Raw genomic sequence first — 19,928 nt, 5'->3', positions numbered from 1 at the left:
TTGGTTTAAAGATGATTGATAGAACTACCCAATACAATAATAGCAAGATTAAATTATATATGTGTGTGTGTGTGTGTGTGTGTGTGTGTGTGTGTGAGATCAGGCAAAGCCAATCAATACACACACACATACACACACACACACGCCACTAAATCCATGACTATCAACTGTCGATGAGGATTTTCCATCTTCTGTGATTGGAGGTAGTTTTTAATTATTGAATTACATTTTTGTTTTCTGATAGAGCCTAATTTTGCTAAAAGAAATGGATCTTCAGATCTGGCTTGATGCCCGTAACTTGGGAAACTAATGTAGAATAAAATATATTCTTAAACCAAGATAATGGCCTTCATTACAAACAAACATGCTGCACTGAGGTGATGTGGGAGAGCTGCAGGAGACATTCTCACCAGAGCCTGGGTCCTGCTACTCAGTGGTGGATTGAAGCATTTTGCCTAAAAAATCTAGGTACTGGGTTTTGTTTACTTTGTTTTTGGAGATCACAAATGCAAAAACTATAATTTATAATGTTATATAAATAAGCTGCAGTATTTTCTAGCACCCCTAAAACATTGAATTGTTTTAAACGTTAAGTGTATCTTCACAGTATAGTAGCAATTACATTCATAGGAAAAGGATTTAATAGGCATTTCCTTGCAAATCTGGAGATGGGCAACTATTGAAATTTTCTTGACATGTGCTTGATTTTCATATTCCTTGGAATGTGTTACTTTGCTGAAACCATTTTCAAAGCCTAGGTCGATTGATCCCCTGTAAAATACACTTGAAGGTTAAGTAACTACAGATCTCAGCTAATCCTATCTAATCTGCTGTTACTAAATGGCTGTTTGCATTCCTGGCACACCAGTTTCTGAAGTTTAGGATTTGGTTTTTACTTTCTGTTCAAATAACCTCTACAAGGAGCGATGCGTCCTTCAGCATGCCTGTGCATTGTGCTCATTAGCTTTTTGGAGGGAGTGAGCTGTTCATGTCCTTCACAGTGCACCTGCGATTATCATGGCAGAAATGACGGCACAGGATCAAGGTATGCTCCTCTCCTTGCTATTAAGTGTTCTAATGATTTTGTTGGAAAAGGACTCCAACTAGGCAGCCTTATTTTGAAAGCAAATTGTTGACCAGGTATCAGAGGACAGAAGGTTTAATTTACCTAAGCTTTAGCTTAATTGTGTTAATACCAGTTGCTCACTCCATTGTTTTCATTTTGAGCAATTCAGCTCTTAAAACCCTCTCAAATTATCTGAGACTCTCAAACACATTCTGTGTAACCAAAATCTTCACTGCACTCATATTCACAACATGTCCCTTTTAGGTCAAACCACTGAAATGTGTGTGGCCAGCTCAGCTTGTTTACAGAAGGCATGAGAGGGAGGGCCAATCTAGGAGGTACCAGAGCATTTGCTTCCCTGATTTCCCATTTCTTTTTCATGCCTTCTGGATAGACCTTAAAAAGTAGGAAGGAAGATCACAAGAGTGAATTTAGAGATGTTCAGTTAGAATTTTTCATTTTAAGGTATTGGAGTTTACAAAGAAGTTGGAAAGATACAAATCAGCCTTGTCTATTGCAGACACTGGGGGGCCTCACTGAAGTTAATCTCTGGGCTGCTTTAACATCTACCTGTGGAGTGAGAATACTTACATACTAATAATGTAGTGAGTCCTTTGAGATAGAAGTTAAATGCAAAACAGAACTGTTGTTAGCAAAACCTGGTAGAACTTGATTTTGGTGGGGGGGGGATGTGGGGGGGGGAGGATATTTAATAACAACCAGATTATTTTGTGGCTTGGTTGAAGTGAACAGTGAGCCTCTCATTGAAAGTAATTAGTTAAAAGAATCGCCCAATTTACGTCTTAAAACTATTTTTTTAATTTTTATTTTTTAATGTTTATTTTTGAGAGAGAGAGAGAGAGAGTATGAGAAGGGGAGGGGCAGAGAGAGAGAGAGAGACACAGAATCCCACGCAGGCTCCAGGCTCTGAGCTGTCAGCACAGAGCCTGATGCAGGCCTCAAACCCATGAACCTTGAGATCATGACCTGAGCCAAAGTCAGACGCTTAACCAGCTGAGCAACCCAGGCCACTATATCTTACAACTTTAAACAAATAAACAATAACAAGTAAAATATATTTTTGAGTAATTTGATTTGTTATTGTTTGAACTTTACTTAACCAACTCTTTGTATCTTTTTGGGATATTCACTAAGTAGGTTAAGACAAGGAAAGAATGTAACAAATTAAAGACCTACTTGGCAAAAGATATGAAGCAGTTAATGACTAGGGGCTCTGGAATTTTGAGAAAACAGCCACAGAAATGTTTATTTTTTTCCCCATGATAACCCCATTATTGATTTTATAAAAACCATAGCACATTATGCCTGGCAAGGACTCTAGAAATAATCTAGTTTGACTGCTGTCCTTTTATAAACAAAGAAACACAACCATACAGAGATTAAATGACTTGTCCAAGGTCACAACACTGAGTTGATGCAGTGACTGGTTGATAAAGATGCTACGTCTTTCAGCTTCCTATCTAGGCTTTTTTCCATTATGCTGGAATGCTGACTTACCATTCTGGTATAAAATAGCACTGAAAGTTGTAATTTGGAATAGAGATGAAGAAAAAGAGGTGTTCCTAGAGAATTCCAATGATTCCATAGTCTTCTCCTAAAGTTACAGAAAGGAGATGATATTGTCAGTGCACTCCAGCTTTCTGCTACCTACTTCCCTTTACATTATACACTGGCTTTTAAAATTCACTGATTTAATGTCCTGTTTTTACCAAATGGCTGTTTCATTGTTATTATGTACTACAAGTATAATAGACTGTAATTTAGACTATGCTTTGCAAAATTTTTATTGTTCATTTTTCAGCAATCCAGTGGGAGTGAGTATGAATGAGGGATAAATAAGTCTTTTTTCAGGTTAAAATGAATCTAAATTCTCTGATTCTTCATACTTTATATCCACAGAGGGGACAGGCTTGTTTTTCTTTTTAATTTTTTTTTTTCAACGTTTTTTATTTATTTTTGGGACAGAGAGAGACAGAGCATGAACGGGGGAGGGGCAGAGAGAGAGGGAGACACAGAATCGGAAACAGGCTCCAGGCTCCGAGCTGTCAGCCCAGAGCCTGACGCGGGGCTCGAACTCACGGACCGCGAGATCGTGACCTGGCTGAAGTCGGACGCTCAACCGACTGCGCCACCCAGGCGCCCCCAGGCTTGTTTTTCTATGCCTGTTTTACAAATGCCATTAAACAAGATCACAATGTGACTTACTCAAGGTCACTTAAGTTAGTGAGTGGTAAAAGAAATAAACTTGCAGTTTCTGGTTTATTCCTTAGGCTGAAAGGAACTCACCGGTCACATTAAAATAAAGTTCAACTTTAAGCATCTAGTTTGAACACTTGGCTTTTTTTTTTTCCTCCTTCCTTCCTTCCTTCCTTCCTTCCTTCCTTCCTTCCTTCCTTCCTTCCTTCCTTCCTTCCTTCCTTCCTTTTTAAAATTAAGTTATTTAAAAGGGATCAATTTATAACGTTAACAGGGGATTTTAAAAATATGGGTCATTTCCTAAAGTGGTTAAAAGTGTGTACTTTAGAGTTGGACAGATGTGGGTTTAATAGGTGGCTGTGTAACCCACTGGCCATATGACCTTCAGCAGTTACCGCACATTGGTGGGCCTCAGTTATTTTATCTGTAAAAATGAGATTAATGATAAAAAATGGCAAATACCCATTATTATGTGCCAGGAAGGTATAAAATTTTACACCCATTTCAATTAATCATCCTAACAGTGCCATGTGGGAAAATGAAGTTGAGGGACTGATGTGGCTTTTCATGTCCACAAAGGAAGTGGCAGAGCTTAGATCTGAACCAAGATCAGCCTGACTCCAGAGCCGGTGCCTTTACCTATTACCCAGTATCTACCTTATAGGGCTGTTGATAAATTAGGTGGATGTGATGTGTGTTGTACAGGTCTGACACATAAAGAGTTCCATCAATAGTAGGTTGAAACACATGAAATTGCTGATATCTGATCATTTTTATCCTACTAAAATGGCCATTTCATATGATTCAACCTAAAAGAAGATGATGGTGATGATGAATTATGAATAGGTCAGCCAGGCTGAACAGGTATTTTGTGAAAACGAGTAGGAAATGAAAAACTGATGCATGTTTCAAGTATTATTTTTTCACGTGGGTCTTGGAAAGCAGGTTTCCTTCCACTGCTTTTGTGACACTAGGTCGGTGCTATGTAATGACCTGGATATGAATGAGGTCCCTATGAACTTCCCTGTGGAAACTGTGAAGCTACGTATAGAGAAGACTGTCATCCGCAGAATCCCCGCAGAGGCCTTCTACTACCTGGTGGAGCTCCAGTACCTCTGGGTGACTTACAATTCTGTGGCCAGCCTTGATGCCAGCAGCTTTTACAACCTAAAGCAGCTGCATGAGTTGCGCTTGGATGGAAATTCTCTGGCCGCTTTCCCTTGGGCATCTCTGCTGGACATGCCCCAGCTGAGGACCCTGGATTTGCACAACAACAGAATAACCAGTGTGCCTAACGAGGTGGTCAGGTACCTGAAGAACCTTGTCTACTTGGATTTATCAAGCAACAGGCTAACCACACTACCACCAGATTTCCTGGAGAGCTGGTCCCACTTACTTACAACATCGTCAAGAAGCCTGGACCTTTCACCACAAAGAATTATTCTTGGTAAGCTCAGAAGCCTCTGGGCTTCTTGGGTCCAGATTATTTGCTTTGCGTGCCTTCAGCTGTTCAGCCTTTTCACATTTATTGAATTTGGCTTTTTACTCTATACTTGAGTTTTTGATGGAATGGCACTTTATTGGTTGACTTAGGGTCAATTGACTTGTTTACCCTGTGTAACGTGTAATGGCTATGAGTGCTGGAGGGAGGGTGGCAGGCAGTATGTGTGTTGGAGGAGTGAGGAGAGTTAGTTTCATAAACTGAGAGACTGATGGTGCTGTCAGAGATACTGGGGCTGAGTGACAAAACCTACCAACCTGCCCTGTTTCTGTGAACATATCAATGCTCCATGCTCTGCCACAGTCAACCCGCTCTGTTCTCTTTTCAGCCCTTCATCAGGCTCTTCAGGAGTAGAAGAGGGGCACTGGCATCTTTATGAGGTGGCAGTGGTTTAATTAATTAGGGAGAACAGCTTCCAAATTTTCTTAATCTAAAAAGAAATGATGAAGGCACCAGTTATTGGGGTCTCCTAGTGGATTTGGCCTCTTAGTTTAACTGTGATATGTTTTGTAGACTTTGAACTTGACTTTGTTTAGGTTCTATGGGTATTTGTCTTGGGTTCTTAAAGTGTAAACTCCTTTCAGTAAGTCTATCTCTTCCTTTTTTTGTATCTTCCCACAGTGCTTTGCACGGCGCTCTACACATGGCAAATGCCCGGTAAATGTGGTTGCCAGATTGAAATCAGGGAACTGAGACCCTTCTCCAGGGGTATCTGTGGGCAGTGAGGTCTTTCATACTTTTGTGTGTGACACAAGCCTGAGGCTCTGATCAAGTTGATTTCCTAAATTCTTGTTCACCCAGTAAGCCTAGGTCATTAGTTCACCAGTTATGTCCATCAGGGCTGCAGGAGAGGCTGTATTTCTCAGGATGAAAGAACTGGGTCTTTGGTCAGGGAAATGACTTATAAGCCTTTTGGCGTGAGAGGCAACTCGATGCTAAATTTGTGCCCGGAATTCCTATTGACCAATATCACATGCTCAAATATTTGCCAAAGCAAATTATAAATAAAGATAACTGAGATTTTTTTTTTTTTGATAAAAAGGAAAAATGCTGTGGCATCATTTAAATGATTTTAGCATTGCTTTTGTTGAAATGTAAATACATTTTGGTGCTTATGAGACTAAAAATATGAGTGATAAAAACCAGACACGAAGAGGAAAAGTCATGTAATTTTTTATTATATGGCTATTTTTTGTTTACCTACTGTTTATCTAATATTTCAAACATTTCTATTAGAGAATAAAAGGAATATTATAAGATGGATTGGGGAAAAATATTAGTTTAATTTAACAATAGTTGTGGAGTCCTTCTTATTATGTACACCATGACAGGCACCGTGTAAACCTATACAGGAGTATTTATTTACTCTACTTTAGCCACTAATTTAGTCCTTATGAGTAACACTAATAGCTAGAAATTGTCTTAAACATTGAGATTCTATTTCTCTACACATTTTTCTAAGTTTCTTTGAAAGTGACTCTTGGTTCTAATAGAATTACCAAATGGAGCTCTATAGTAGAAAATAAAATCAAATTAATAAATTCTTATTAATAGCTCTCTAATGACTAGTCACTAATATTGCTAATATCATTATGAAGAATTGATTTATGGGACATTAATATTGTTCCCTTGTGAGTTAAATCTGGATAAAAGTTTAGGGATCAAACTGAAAAGGGTTATGAAATCTCACAGTCCTAAGAGATAAACATCTTTATCTATGCTTCAGGGTTCAGACTGTTCAAAAGCAGATTCTTTAAAAAGGTGACATGAAAATACTTTTGGTATAACATTAAACTGAGAAATCAGGGTATGTAATTATACATATTCATGATCATAACTATTTTAAAATGTGCAAAGAGGAACGCCTGGGTGGCTCAGTAGGTTGAGTGTCTGACTCTTGAGTCTGACTCAGGTCATGATCCCAGGGTTGTGTTGTGGGATTCAGCCCTGAATTGGGCCCTGCATTGAGTATGGAGTCTGCTTAGGACTCTCTCTCTCAATCTCTCCCTCTGTCCCTCTCCCCTGCTTGCAATGCTGTCTCTAAAATACAATACAATACAATACAATACAATACAATACAATACAATACAAATAAATAAAATGTGCAAAGAAAAAAATTTAAAAATACACTAGCTGGTTAATTGTCCTCTTTGGGTGGTGGGACATCTTTTCAGTATTCTATATTTTCAAAATGTTCTGCTTTGGTCATGCATTGCTTTTATAATAGTGATGATGATAATAATGATAATAAATAACAAAAGATATTTTGAAACATGCCCAACCATATGTGGCCGCTGATCTTAGCAAAATCATAGCCTGCTATGTAACAAAAGGGGAAAGAAATGCTTTCCTCTAATAAGAAGATTGGCTCGGGGCACCTGGGTGGCTCAGTCAGTTAAGCATTTGACTTTGGCTCAGGTCACGATCTCATGGTTCGTGGGCTTGAGCCCCGCGTCGGGCTCTGTGCTGACAGACAGCTCAGAGCCTGGAGCCTGCTTCAGATTCTGTATCTCCCTCTCTCTCTGCCCCTCCTCTGCTCACGCTCTCTCTCTGTCTCTCAAAAATGAATAAATGTTAAAAAAAATTAGAAAAAAAAAAAAAGACTGGCTCATGTGTGTGAATCACACACAGAAAACTTGGGTTTTTCATCTGGAAAATGGAGATAGGAGGACTCACTCCCTCTTTTCTGACTCATAAGACTGTAATGAGAATATTATAAGATATTTTATGTGACAGTTCTTTAGAATATGAGGTGGACAGTCTCTGAGGTTATAATTTTAGATCAACAATAATCCACAACAGCTGTGACTGAGATAGATGTGTCTTATAAAGAAAGACTCCTCTATTTTGGCTTTTTCTGTTATTTTAACTATATTGGAGTCTTCTAATTTCGTCATTAAAATATGGCGGTGAGAACCAGTTCTAGCTTTTCTAGAACTCAGGTTTTAACTGTGGCAATTATATCTTTCCAAGTACCCTCTAGAATTTACTTTTCTATTATTATGGTGGAACACATTCTGCTTTTATTTAATTGTTATTGTACCGTGTTCATTATTGTTAGCAGACAGCGGTTCTGTTTGTAACCATAATAGTAATAGGTAATATTGATGGAGTGCTTACTCAAGGCCAAGTCTCGTTCTTATATTTTACATATATAACTTCTTCCAGTCTCACGTTAACCCTGTATTAAGTATAATTTCATCCCCATTTTACAGAATTGAGACACAAGTTAAGCCACAAGCCCAAATTTACTCATCATACTCATGGAGCTGGGGTGTGAATACAGGGTGTTTGGCTCCAGAACCCATGTGCTTCCACACTCTTTTGTAATGTATTGTATGTAATAATACTAGAGTTAGTTTCCTCACGTATGCATTACTATCTCTTTAAATCATATATTTATTTAATATAAAAAAATTAGGGAGAGGCTTTTCCATGACTCTTCTTTCTACATGAGTAAAAATATCAGCTTAATCAAATTATCCTCTAATGTATCATAAAAACATAAACAAGTGTCTTGCAAGTAAACATTTAAGTGAACTGTGAAACTAGATTGGAGTTTTGATTTGCAATACAGATAAATTTCCATGGTCTCTTTCTCCAGAATAGACAAATATTTACACAGGCAGACTCTGTGAGGCTCCACACTCTTTGTCTTGGAGGAAAAAGCTTGCAGTAGGAGAGGATATAAAATGCTTTTCTGGGTGCTTTTTACTGGCACCCAAATTTGCTCAATTGCAAACATAAGCTCTTCTCCAGATTAGAATTAAGTTTGCCTGAAGGGCAGCGGCCACATGAGTATTCCCACAAAATTTTCTAAAATGGCATTAATTTAATTCAACAAACACCTGTCAGTCCCTGTTGCTATGCTTGTTCTTTGCTAGGCACCAAGGAGACAAATCCACGCAGTTAAGGCTGATTCTGTGCTAGGTGCTCTTCTAAGGACTCCCTGGCAGTATCTCAGCCTTCAGGACAATACCATAAAGTGGGTCTGTACTACCACCTTTTTACAGCTGGTGGAGAGGCAGTCAAGCTTCAAGTTCAGTTTATCTCCAGAGATATCATTCTTTTGTTTTTCAAACGTTTTCTAAATGGAGGAGTTGAAGTATAACTTACATACCATGGATCTTAAGTACACAACTTAGAAAATGATGATAAATGCCATACCTCCACAGAACCCACACCCTCACCAAGATACGGAATAATTTTATCACACTGGAAAAGTTCCCCTTTGTCTTTTTTCAGTCAATCTCCTCCATTCCAAGCAACCACTATTTTTTTTTCTTTTTAAAAAATTTTTAATGTTTATTCTCGAAGGAGAGAGATACAGAGCATGAGCAGGGAGAAGCAGAGACAGAGGGAGACACAGAAGCCGAAGCAGGCTCCAGGCTCCAGGCTCCGAGCTGTCAGCACAGAGCCCCATGTGGGGCTTGAACCCACAAACCATGAGATCATGACCTGAGCCGAAGTCGGATGCTTAACTGACTGAGCCAACCAGGCACCCCTTCCACTATTTTTATTTCTATCACAGGTTAATTTTGTTTGCCCTAGAATTTTATGTAAATGGAATCATCTAAAATAAACTCTTGTGCCTGGCTTCTTTCATTTAGCATTATTGTTCTTGAGATTCATCCATGTCGCTGCATGTACGGATAGTTCCTTTTGCTGAGTCATACTCAATTTTATGAATGTATGAATTGTTTATCCTTTCTCCTGTTTTTGGACACATGGGCTCTTACCAGTTTTTAGCTATTATGAATTAAGCTGCTGTTATCATTTTTATGCAAAGGTTTTTGTGGCACCTATTTTCTATTTCTCTTGGATAAATTCCCAGGATTGAAATTGCTAGGTCCTAAGATGGCTATACAACTCCTTAAGAAACTGCCAATTTTCCAGAGGTTGTACCATTTTACACCCCCACTAGCACTGTGTAACAGTCTACTTGCTCCATATCCTCACCAACACTTGATGTTATCAGTCTTTTTCATTTCAGTCATTTCCTAGGGGTGGGTGGTCAGGGAGTGATTTTGCATTGTGATTTTAATTTGCATTTCCCTGATGACTAATGGCATTGACCATGTTTTCATTGGGCCATTGGTCATTGCTATATTCCTTTATGCCAATATACAATTTTTAAAAGTCATTTTCTTTTTAGTATTGAATACAAGCCTTTTGTCAATTATGTGTATTATTAATATTGTCTCCAAGTCTGTAGTTTGTTTATTCATTTTCTTCATGGTGTCTTTGGTAAGAAACTTTTAAATTTTAGTGACGTCTGATTTACCAGCTTTTTCTTTTATAGTTAGTGCCTTTTGTGTCTCATCTAAGAAATATTTGTCTTCCTACAAGTCACAGAAATATTCTGTTTTCCTTATAGTTTTAACTATTATGTTCAGTCTCTGGCTTTATATTCTTGGCTTTTATGCTTATGACTGTGGTGCATCTCAAATAGTCTTTGAGTGTAGCATGAGGTAGGGGTTGAGGTTTTTTCCAAACAGATGTCCAGTTGTTCCAGCATCCATTTGTTGAAAAGACTTTACTTTCCCCCTTGAATTGTTAGACACTACTGCCATTACAAAACAGACTAAGGCATGGTCTTTGCTTTCAAGAGCTTATAGAATAACTTTGGTACAAGAATTTATTGCTGACTTTTCACACACACACAAAATAGCACAATTAATTCAACTACTGTGATGCATGGAAAACATTATCCTTTTAGAAAAAGAATAAGGCAAAGTTGGCTTGCCCCATCCAAGAATAGTTACATAAACTAAATTAATTAATGCAAATTACTGTGACTGTGGTGGGTGTGTTGCCTTGAAGGAATGCAGTGCAAATAACAGTTTAACTTCAGGGAGTTCTTGTACCTTTGTCCCCCAAAGGAAAAAAACAAAAAACAAAAAACACAAAACACCTGATGAATGTGTTCAGCACTCAGGTCATTATTATTATTCAGGCTCTAAAAGTTGTGCCTTTGACCTTGGATGTTTCAAATCTAGAATAAACATTATGTTTTTGAGGAATTTAAAATATTTTCCTGTTTTATGTAACTTTTAGACATAAGTTTTAGACATAAAAGTAGGATTAATTTTTAAGAGAATTTTGTTTCACCATTAACACATTTTTAGGACAGTTTCAAAGCATGAGTAGACCCGTTAATGTTACAGTTCTTGGATGGTTCCCCATGTAGACATTTGTGCTCCGGACATCGCTGCTTTGACATGTGTTTATAGATAACAGCACTATAGCTGCCACCCGGTGGCCCTAAATATTTTTAGGTGATGAAATGAGTTATGGTGGAAGGGGTAGTAGATTAGGAGGCTAAAACATCTGGGATTTAGTCAGGACTCTAAGCTACTTACAGAATCAAGGCACTAATCTCTTTGTGCTTTAGCATCCTCTGATGTGAGACTTGGAGAATCACACTAGCTTCCTGAGGTCAATATAAGACATACAGTGCTTGGGAATGAGATTTAAAATCAGGATACTGAGGTTCAAATCCTGACTATATTCAGTTGTGTAACGACAGGAAGACCCTTAACCTCTCTGAGTACTGGCTTTTTCCTCTTTAAAATGATGATGATAAAAAAAAAATGATGATGATACTAATATTATCTACCTCATGCTATTGTCAGGCTTGAGGTAGACAAATCCTTCAGCATACTTAGCACTGCTGGAAGACAATTTTCCATGGTCTCTCACAATTCTGCCTGTCTAGTGAGCAGGGGCAGTCATTGCCTTTTGTTCTGAACTATCTTTTTAAGGATGTTTATGTAGAGAACTGCTTTGGAAGGTAAAGATGTATCTCCCTCCAGAGCAAAGGGTAGGCATGTTTACTGCCCAGTATAAGGGAGATAATAACGTCTTCCTCCAGATCTCCTTCATCTCTGACCAGAAGTCTTATGTCTTCTGCCAACTGGTCACCCTAAAGTTGGATAAAACTCAGACCCTTTACAATTCTTGACAAGTACAATATTTGTCATACAGGAAACAATAACTGTCAACTTGTTTTGTTATTCTTTTATAAAGCAAAAATTTAGCATAACAAGTGTTTTGAGAGCAAAAAGTATTATCCACATGTTAATTGTTACATGACAGAATGAATTTGATGTTTGCTGGCAAGTTGGATATTAGAGAACTGGTCATAGATTCACAGGACTAAATGTAAGAGGAAGAAGTTCAAGATAATTCATCCATGGAAGAAGTAAAATTTCTAAGATAAAAAAACTAAATTTTTATAAATTCTGGCAGAAAAATATGAACCACTCATGAAGTGCTATTCTAATAAAAATAGACATAAAGAGACATAAATAGAATTTATGAATGAAGTTAAATCTTCTAACATGGTTAGAATGTTTAAAAATTATGATTGTCTTTTCTCCTTATGAATCAATGTTATAATCCACTCCATTAGTAAAAAGCCACAACCATAAATCTTTTTGAGATAAATATCTTTCAGCGTTGCGCTTTATTTACATGGGACATCACCCTTAATATCATTAGAGAGATTTTTGTCTGACCAAAGGCTCTGAAGCACTACCTGAGATCCTTCTAGGATATTAGCAAATAATTATATACTTTCACTGTCCCTGGATTTGATTTTTGCTCTGAAGCCCTTTCTTAATTTGAGAACTTTGGAGAGGCTGGGTTTAAGAAGCAATTTTATTACTCAACCCAGCAAGTTTTGGCTCCTTTATATTTAGCAGTTCTTCCTTTAGCTGTTGTCTGCCCTTCACATTTTACTACGAGCAGCAAGGAGTACCGGGCAGCAGTTTCAACACTCCGTGTGGAAGGAAATATCAATGGCTGGAACATTCATTTCCTTGAATGTGTTTTCTCCTTTCCATGTTAACCACAGGTGGCAGTGTTTCTAAACTTTCTGCCACTCCATAAAAGGGTCTCCTTTCTTCTGGTTTCCAATAGTTACATTTTCCTCACTTGCCTTTAAAGCTCTCATGGACACTCTTCTTGAAGGCCAAAGCATGTCTGCTAACAGTTCTGAAAGCTGAGGCAGTCCTCCAACTGGAGGCTGTCAGCTAACTCTATTCCTTGCTGCTGCTTCTCTCTTGAAGGGGGATTTGGGTAGGGCACCTGTATGGCCCCCGTGCATGGCATTCATGGCAAGCTCTGTTCCAGCCTCTCCCAGTCTCCAGTCTTATCTCCTGACATCTCCTGCATCTCACTCTACATGCTACACAGAACTTGTCCTCCAAAGGTCTTCACATCACGCAAACCCAAGACACAGTGCAGGCAGAGTTAGGTGTCTCTCTACACCCTCCAATACCTACGGTAACAGAAGTACTTTCATAACATGCTAGAAATATCTCTATTAGTGTATTTATAGTATTCTGTGGTACTTGGATTAGAATCTTGGCTCAGATGCTGATTAGCTATGTGGCCTTGGTCAAATCATTTGATTTCTCTATATCTCAGCTTCTTCATTTTTGAAATGAGGACACTAATACTCTTCTTCATAGGATTTTTGGGATTAAATAATAGAGGTACGTCCTTAGAACAGAGACCTGTACAGAGTAAAATGCTCAGTAAATGTTGGCTACAATCATTAATGGTCGGAAATGACAGGCTATGTTCATTCAGGTAGCCAGATTGTAGGGCAAAACTGACAGAGAGGTGACTCCCCTTTCATCTCTCAAAGCACTTCTGTTTTTAGGGAGACAGCGCAAATGCTTGCTTGCCCAAGTGACCATGATGTAAACTGAAGTCATCTGTTGATAACCTTTATCAATCTTTTCCTCCCTTCTGGTTTAGGTCTGCAGGACAACCCTTGGTTCTGTGACTGTCACATTTCTAAAATGATCGAGTTGTCAAAAGTTGCTGACCCTGCTGTAGTGCTTCTTGATCCACTGATGATATGTAGTGAACCTGAGAGCCTGACAGGGATTTTATTTCAGCGGGCTGAGTTGGAACAGTGTTTGAAGCCATCAGTGATGACGTCGGCCACCCAGATCACATCTGCTCTGGGCAGTAATGTTCTGCTGCGGTGTGATGCTACTGGCCAGCCTACTCCACAGCTCACGTGGACCAGATCTGACAGCTCACCAGTTAATTATACAGGTATTTTCTTAATTTAGGCCTATAAAACAAGAAGTTTGCAAAGGTCTGAATTGAAACTCATGGTTTTGTGTGATTTGAAATTGGCTAGTTAATTCTAATAAAATACACCAAAATTATTGGGTGAAAGGACTTTGAAAAGTTCATTTTATTCGTTAATCTTTTCCTCAGTTTATCTGACTAGCTACGTAGATGAAATTAGATAATCTGATTTTTAGACAGAAACATGATCCAATGGATGGATGACTGCAAATAAGGCCTTTGTCTTGCTGCATCATCTTGGGATATGGCTCACTTTCAAATGTATATCTATTACAGTTTTCTTTAAAAAAAGATTTTAATATAGGTTTCCCATTTTTGAATGAGTATTCAAATCATTATTTAAATTACATGCAAACCTTATTATGAAACAAAAAGTATGTAATTTTTAGAAAAATTGGTTACATAGACTTTTCAGATCCTACTCTGACCAACTCAGTGCTTTGGCTTTAGTTTCAATAGTGATATTCTGATTAATTAGAGTGATATATTTTAAAAACTCACTGAAGCTAAATGTAAATCAAGATAGATATAAAGAAACCTGATGGAATAAAAAATAGCTAAGGCCTAATATTCTTATAAATAGACAGTAAAAGGCCCACAGCTTAAGGTAGCAAGCTAAATTCTGGGATCCTAGATAGTGCTCAGTACATTATTATTCTTCATAAAGATTCAGAAACCAAGACAGAATGGTAATATGTTAGATTTTAGTCTTTAGGAAAGTAAAATTCCAATTTTGCAAAAACTGTATATTATTCTGCAAATAATAGAATCCATGGTTTACTAATTTATTTAGATTAACTATAAAATGAAAGATTGAGAATACTAATTTTGACTCCTCTATGCCAGAAAGTTATCTGCTATGCCAGCCAGCTATGTAGATAGATAGCATTTTATTACAATGAAAAAATATCTTGGGAAATATTTAAGTAAGATCTTATAATAACCATTTCATAGTGAGTTAAAATTGGAAAGGATCTTTGAGACCACTTTGTCTTCTCTTATTTTAAAAATATAGTAACAGAGGCTTAAAGACACCAATTGACTTGTCTGAAATCAAACACTAATTCATGGACTAACATTTACTAAAACCAAGTCTCCCAATTCATAGCCCCCCATGTCTTTTTAAAATACCATTCCCCATATAGACCTCATGGAACCCAGCATATCAAAGACCTCCATGTAGACAATTTACAGAACTTATCACCTGCCATCAGAGATTTGCAGTGTGCCATTTTCCTCTTGGTTTATGTGAAAGGGATACATGTAGAACCAGATAGGTTGGCATGTTGCTTGAGTTTTTCCTCACAGAGTATATATATTTTTTCTTACAGTAATTCAAGAATCTCCAGGAGAAGGAGTCAGATGGTCCATAATAAGTTTGACAGGCATTTCTTACAAGGATGCTGGGGATTACAAATGTAAGGCCAAAAATTTGGCTGGGATGTCAGAAGCTGTGGTTACTGTGACAGTGGTTGGTGTTGTCACAACCACGGTATTATCAGACACCTCTCAAAGAACTGGAGATCACCTTGAGCAAAGAGCCCAGCCAGGATCTAGATCTACATCCATACCTGGTTCACTGTCATCTCCTTGGTCCTCTAACTCATCTTCTTCCCCTGCTTCTTCCATTTTTCTTTCTACTTCTACTTCCTCTCCTCCCTCCACTGCTTTCTCCTCCTCATCTCCTTTCCTCTCCTCCATTGCATCTTCAATCACAACTCTAAGCACCAGAATTTCAACAAAGCCCACCATGGCCAGCCAGCAGTCATTCCAGCTCCACCCAGATGGGAAAAGAAATGTAAAGGCGGAGATAGGTGGAAGTAAGTTTCCTTCAGCTAGTGCAAGTAAAAATGAAGAGTTGGCGTCATTGGATCAAGCAATGCCAATGGAGACAAATACCACAATAGAAAATCTCAGAATAGTCAGTGAGACTGAAGAGAGTGTGACATTGATGTGGAACACTGTCAACACTACACGTAAGTCCGAGGTGACTGTGTTGTATTCCAAGTATGGCGAGAAGGACCTGCTGCTGCTGAATGCAGATTCCAGCAAGGACCAAGTAACCATAGATGGCTTGGAGCCTGGCAGGCAGTACATAGCATGCGTCTGTCCAAAGGGAGTGCCTCCCCAGAAGGACCAATGTATCACTTTTTCTGTTGACAGAGTCGAAGAAGAAGGTGATTCTCAAGTGTCTTTCCTTATCGTGGTGAGCGGTACTGCCTGTGTTGTTGTCTTGCCATTGATATTTTTCCTGTTGTACAAAGTTTGTAAACTGCAATGTGGGTCAGAATCCTTCTGGGAAGATGATTTGGCAAAAGAGACTTATATTCAATTTGAGACCCTGTCCCCCAGGTCTCAAAGTATAGGGGAACTTTGGACGCGAAGGCACAGAGATGATTCTGAAAAATTGCTGCTTTGTTCTAGGTCAAGTGTGGAATCTCAGGTGACCTTTAAAAGTGAAGGTTTGAGACCAGAGTATTATTGCTAAGGTTCTACAACTCAGGCACATGTGAAGTCCATAAAATTTCTTCCGCACAATTAAGGATCTGAGGATGTGGTTGACCCTCTGTTTGGATGACTTTTGGACAGTTTCACATCCTCTATGAAACTCACAAATGGAGTGCTTTTAATTGTGCTTTAAAAAAAATACCATGCGAAGGGCACTTGGCTGGCTGTCAATAGGGCATGTAACTCCTGATCTCAGGGTTGTAAGTTTGAGCCCCATGCTGGGTGTAGAGATTATGTAAAAACTACCATGTGACTTCCGAACTAAAAAGACAAATAGTCTGGGTTTTTGTTATGTGGAAGATGTCCATAGAAATAATGTTTAGGGTACTGCTTAGTAAGTTAATAGTATGTTTTAGGATAGTGCTTAGTTCTTAAAAATAAATTCATGTGAGAATAGTTGTCAAAAAGTAAAGTCTGAATTTTAAAAAGATAGTTTTCCAAGAAGTAAAGATTAGCATAACCAGGTAAGCCTTGATGTTCATTCATGCTTGAAGTGCTTTATGGCATTTGCTGTGGCTATTTACTGCCATTGCCTACTAGGCGAGAGTGGGAAAGTATAGAATTTTGCATTCATTAAGGTTAAATGCAACCCATTGGAGAGGGAGGGTGCTAGCTCTTGGTACCATTATGCATTACAATACTGTACAGTTGTATTAATATTGCAAGAAAAAACTTCCCTTACCCTTAGAAACATAGGTATTAGGAAAAATAAGTTTAAAAGGAGGATTGTGAACATAATAAGTCCATTGCTAAAAATAGTAACCATTGCATTCTAATGCATTTGCTAACAGACTGTATCTTTTTAAAAACATAAGTGCTCATTTTGAAACAATCTCCTTAATAGTTTGATATTCACTCTTCTCTTCCCCTCCCTCTTCTCTTTCTCTCCCTCTCCCTTTCTTCCTTCATTTCTTTTTTTCCCCCTTCTGCTTTGTCAGAAGATATTCAGGTAGTCAAAGGACCACAGCTAAGTTGTTTGTCCTTTGCCAGGTTATATTTTGTTTTGTTTTGGTTTTTAAATATAATTTACTGTCAAGTTAGCTAACACACAGTGTATACAGTGTGCTCTTGGTTTGGGGGGTAGATTCCCATGATTCATCGCTTACATACAACACCCAGTGCTCATCCCAGCAAGTGCCCTCCTCAATGCCCATCACCCATTGCCATGTTATATTTTGATTTCCTGGATAAAGGGAAGAACTCCGAAAATTCTTTTTAGATCTGAAAAGGATGTTTTAGGATCTTGAAGAGCAGCTTCAATGGGTTAATTTGGTCAGATTTTCTAGGTCAAAAACATCACGGAAATTGAATTGGAGGGGGGCATATAAATAGATAGGAAAGGGGCGTCACACATAACATTTATGTTTTTTTTTTTAAAGAAGTTTATCACCACCTTTACTAAAGATTATATTCCCTTTACATCAGAGATTTTGGAGTACAGAACAGATTTATAAAGGTGTGTCAGGAGTTCTGAAATACCCTGAGAAGCAAGTTCTAAGAAAATCCTGTATTTTTCATAAGGAACAGACAGGCTTTAATGTAACACATTGTGAAAATTATAATACAGGCACCTGGATAATGAAAAATCATTCATTCCAAATGGCTCTTAATTAAAAAGGAAAAATATTCCTAGTTTAGGAATATTCTGCATATTATGAGGAGACCAGCATGGATGGATGGCCTGTCCAGAGCTCCCAAATGTCCCCTTCTTGTATAATTTCCTTTCTTTTCCTTCTCTTTCCTTTCCAGCCCATTCTTCTTTGGTGCTTTCATCACTGAGTGCATTGTCTAATCATCTAACGGTTTAAAATTTAGTATGAATTGTTAAAATTTGTTAGAAAGATACCTTTTACAGGCAATTTTGTGTTTCACTTCAAGTTGTTGGCTCAACTTATTTTGAATTAATAGATTGCAAAAACTTGCATTTCTTTACTCTAAAGACCTCATGGAGTTCACTGCCATATTTAAAGGGTTCATATAAACAGACTGCCAAAATACCACTACATTAGAAATGATGACTACAGGAGAATGTTACAGATTACTGAGCCAAATGGCACCCAGACTTTACAAAGGTATGTTATTTGTCAAGAAAGGAAACTTGGGACACCCTGATGAGGTAAATTACTGACTTCCCTCGTGGTCAAAATCAAGTGATGAGGTGCCTGAGTGGCTTGGTTAGGTGTCCAGCTTAGGCTCAGGTCATGATCTCATGGTTTGTCAGTTTGAGCCCGTGTTGGGCTCTCTGTTGTCAGCGTGGAGCCTGCTTCAGATCCTGTGCCTCCCTCTTTCTCTGTCTCTCTCCTATTTGTACTCTCTCAAAAATAAATATTAAAAAAAAAAAAAAGTGAGGCCTGCACTTATTTTGACTAATGAGGAAAAGATATTTGCTGGTGTGGAGAAGAGAAAGCACCTCTGTCATCTTCAACTTGGACTTGGTACATGAAGTAAGTCCTAAGTAATCCTAATAGTGAAAGGACTAAAACTGTAAATAATCTACTTTCTAAAAATACATACATTTGAGTGTAGTCAAAGTTATCCTGATAATATCACTGCTCTTATGTTCTTACAAGTATGTTTTCTTCCTTCCTTCCTTCTTTTTTTTTTTTTTTTTTTTGAGAGAGAGAGAGAGAGAGCGAGAGCGAGCAAGCAGGGGAGGGACAAAGGGAGAGGAAGAGAGCAGGCTCCAAGCTCAGTGTGCAGCCCGATGTGGGGGTGGATCCCATGACCCTGGGATCATGACCTCAGCTGACATCAAGAGTCGGACTCTTAATCAACTGAGCCACCCAGGTGCCCTACAAGTATACTTTCCTGAGTGGGAGAAAAAGGTTGACATGGCAAGCAGCATGGAATCCTATATAATCAGCAGCCTGTTTATCAATGTTACCTTAAGAACTGTGGAGAGTGATCATAACTGATACATAACCAATACACATGACAATTAAATATGATTACAATGTTTTACTTTCAGATAAGATATATTTGAGGTTTGTAAAACTTGGGTAACTGGTGAGGGTGTGTCACATGTGAGACTATAAAAAATGATATGCTAGGACATAAAAAATGTTGAGAACTCCAAGATAATGTTTATTATGGCCAGAAAAGAAAATCCTGGACTTCGGAGTCAGACAAGTGCCCCGGACTTTGGGAAACTTACAAAAAGTTCAAAGAAAAAAAATTTTGGCCCACAGACTCGAGTTTCAAAAAGGGAATATGGCTAACAAAGGGAGAATTTAAAAACCCAAAAACTTTTAGCTGAATAATTATGAAATAATTCAAATAAAACAGGAGACAGCTCAGGAAAGCTAAACGGCTGTCTACTAATCTAAAAGTTTAAATCATATATATATATATATATATATATATATATATATGAAGAAGGAAGAGTAATCAAGGATGAAGGTAGAGATGTAGCAAATCTATTATGAAAGTGTCATAAATAAAGGCCCCCAGTAAACTGAGGATCAAAAATATGGTTGACTCGGGGCACCTGGGTGGCTCATCAGTTAAGCGTCAGACTTCGGA

At 38.2% G+C, this 19,928-nt stretch overlaps 1 protein-coding gene and 1 long non-coding RNA gene across 4 annotated transcripts in view; one reads left to right on the top strand and one right to left on the bottom strand.

Annotated features, from left to right (window-relative positions):
• The window catches only part of LOC131507205 (uncharacterized), a 61,699-nt gene that overhangs the window by 17,865 nt on the left and 23,906 nt on the right, over positions 1-19,928 (bottom strand). Inside the window, exon 3 of one of the 3 annotated variants that reach the window (XR_009259387.1) lies at positions 2,585-2,681. The exons of the other annotated variants lie outside the window; for them this stretch is intronic. This is a non-coding gene — a long non-coding RNA (uncharacterized LOC131507205). The remainder of the gene's footprint in view (positions 1-2,584; positions 2,682-19,928) is intronic. 3 annotated transcript variants of the gene reach the window in all.
• On the top strand, positions 121-19,767 carry LRIT3 (leucine rich repeat, Ig-like and transmembrane domains 3). Its single transcript, XM_058721664.1, has 4 exons — positions 121-1,045; positions 4,258-4,730; positions 13,554-13,859; positions 15,230-19,767. The coding sequence occupies exons 1-4, from the start codon at positions 927-929 to the stop codon at positions 16,384-16,386; spliced, it is 2,055 nt and encodes a 684-aa protein (XP_058577647.1). The 5' UTR covers positions 121-926; the 3' UTR covers positions 16,387-19,767.

The sequence above is a fragment of the Neofelis nebulosa genome, chromosome 3 (assembly GCF_028018385.1).
Source record: "Neofelis nebulosa isolate mNeoNeb1 chromosome 3, mNeoNeb1.pri, whole genome shotgun sequence".
NCBI classification, from domain to species: Eukaryota; Metazoa; Chordata; class Mammalia; order Carnivora; family Felidae; genus Neofelis; species Neofelis nebulosa.
The sequence above is the reverse complement of the archived record's forward strand: the minus strand, read 5'-3'. Positions and strand labels throughout refer to the sequence as shown.

Excerpts from the sequence above, each read along its gene's own strand:
- LRIT3 (XM_058721664.1), top strand. The coding sequence starts at position 927 with ATGCGTCCTTCAGCATGCCTGTGCATTGTGCTCATTAGCTTTTTGGAG. Across the intron at positions 4,731-13,553 it reads ACCACAAAGAATTATTCTTG|GTCTGCAGGACAACCCTTGG; the intron begins GTAAGCTCAGAA and ends CTTCTGGTTTAG. Across the intron at positions 13,860-15,229 it reads CTCACCAGTTAATTATACAG|TAATTCAAGAATCTCCAGGA; the intron begins GTATTTTCTTAA and ends TTTTTCTTACAG.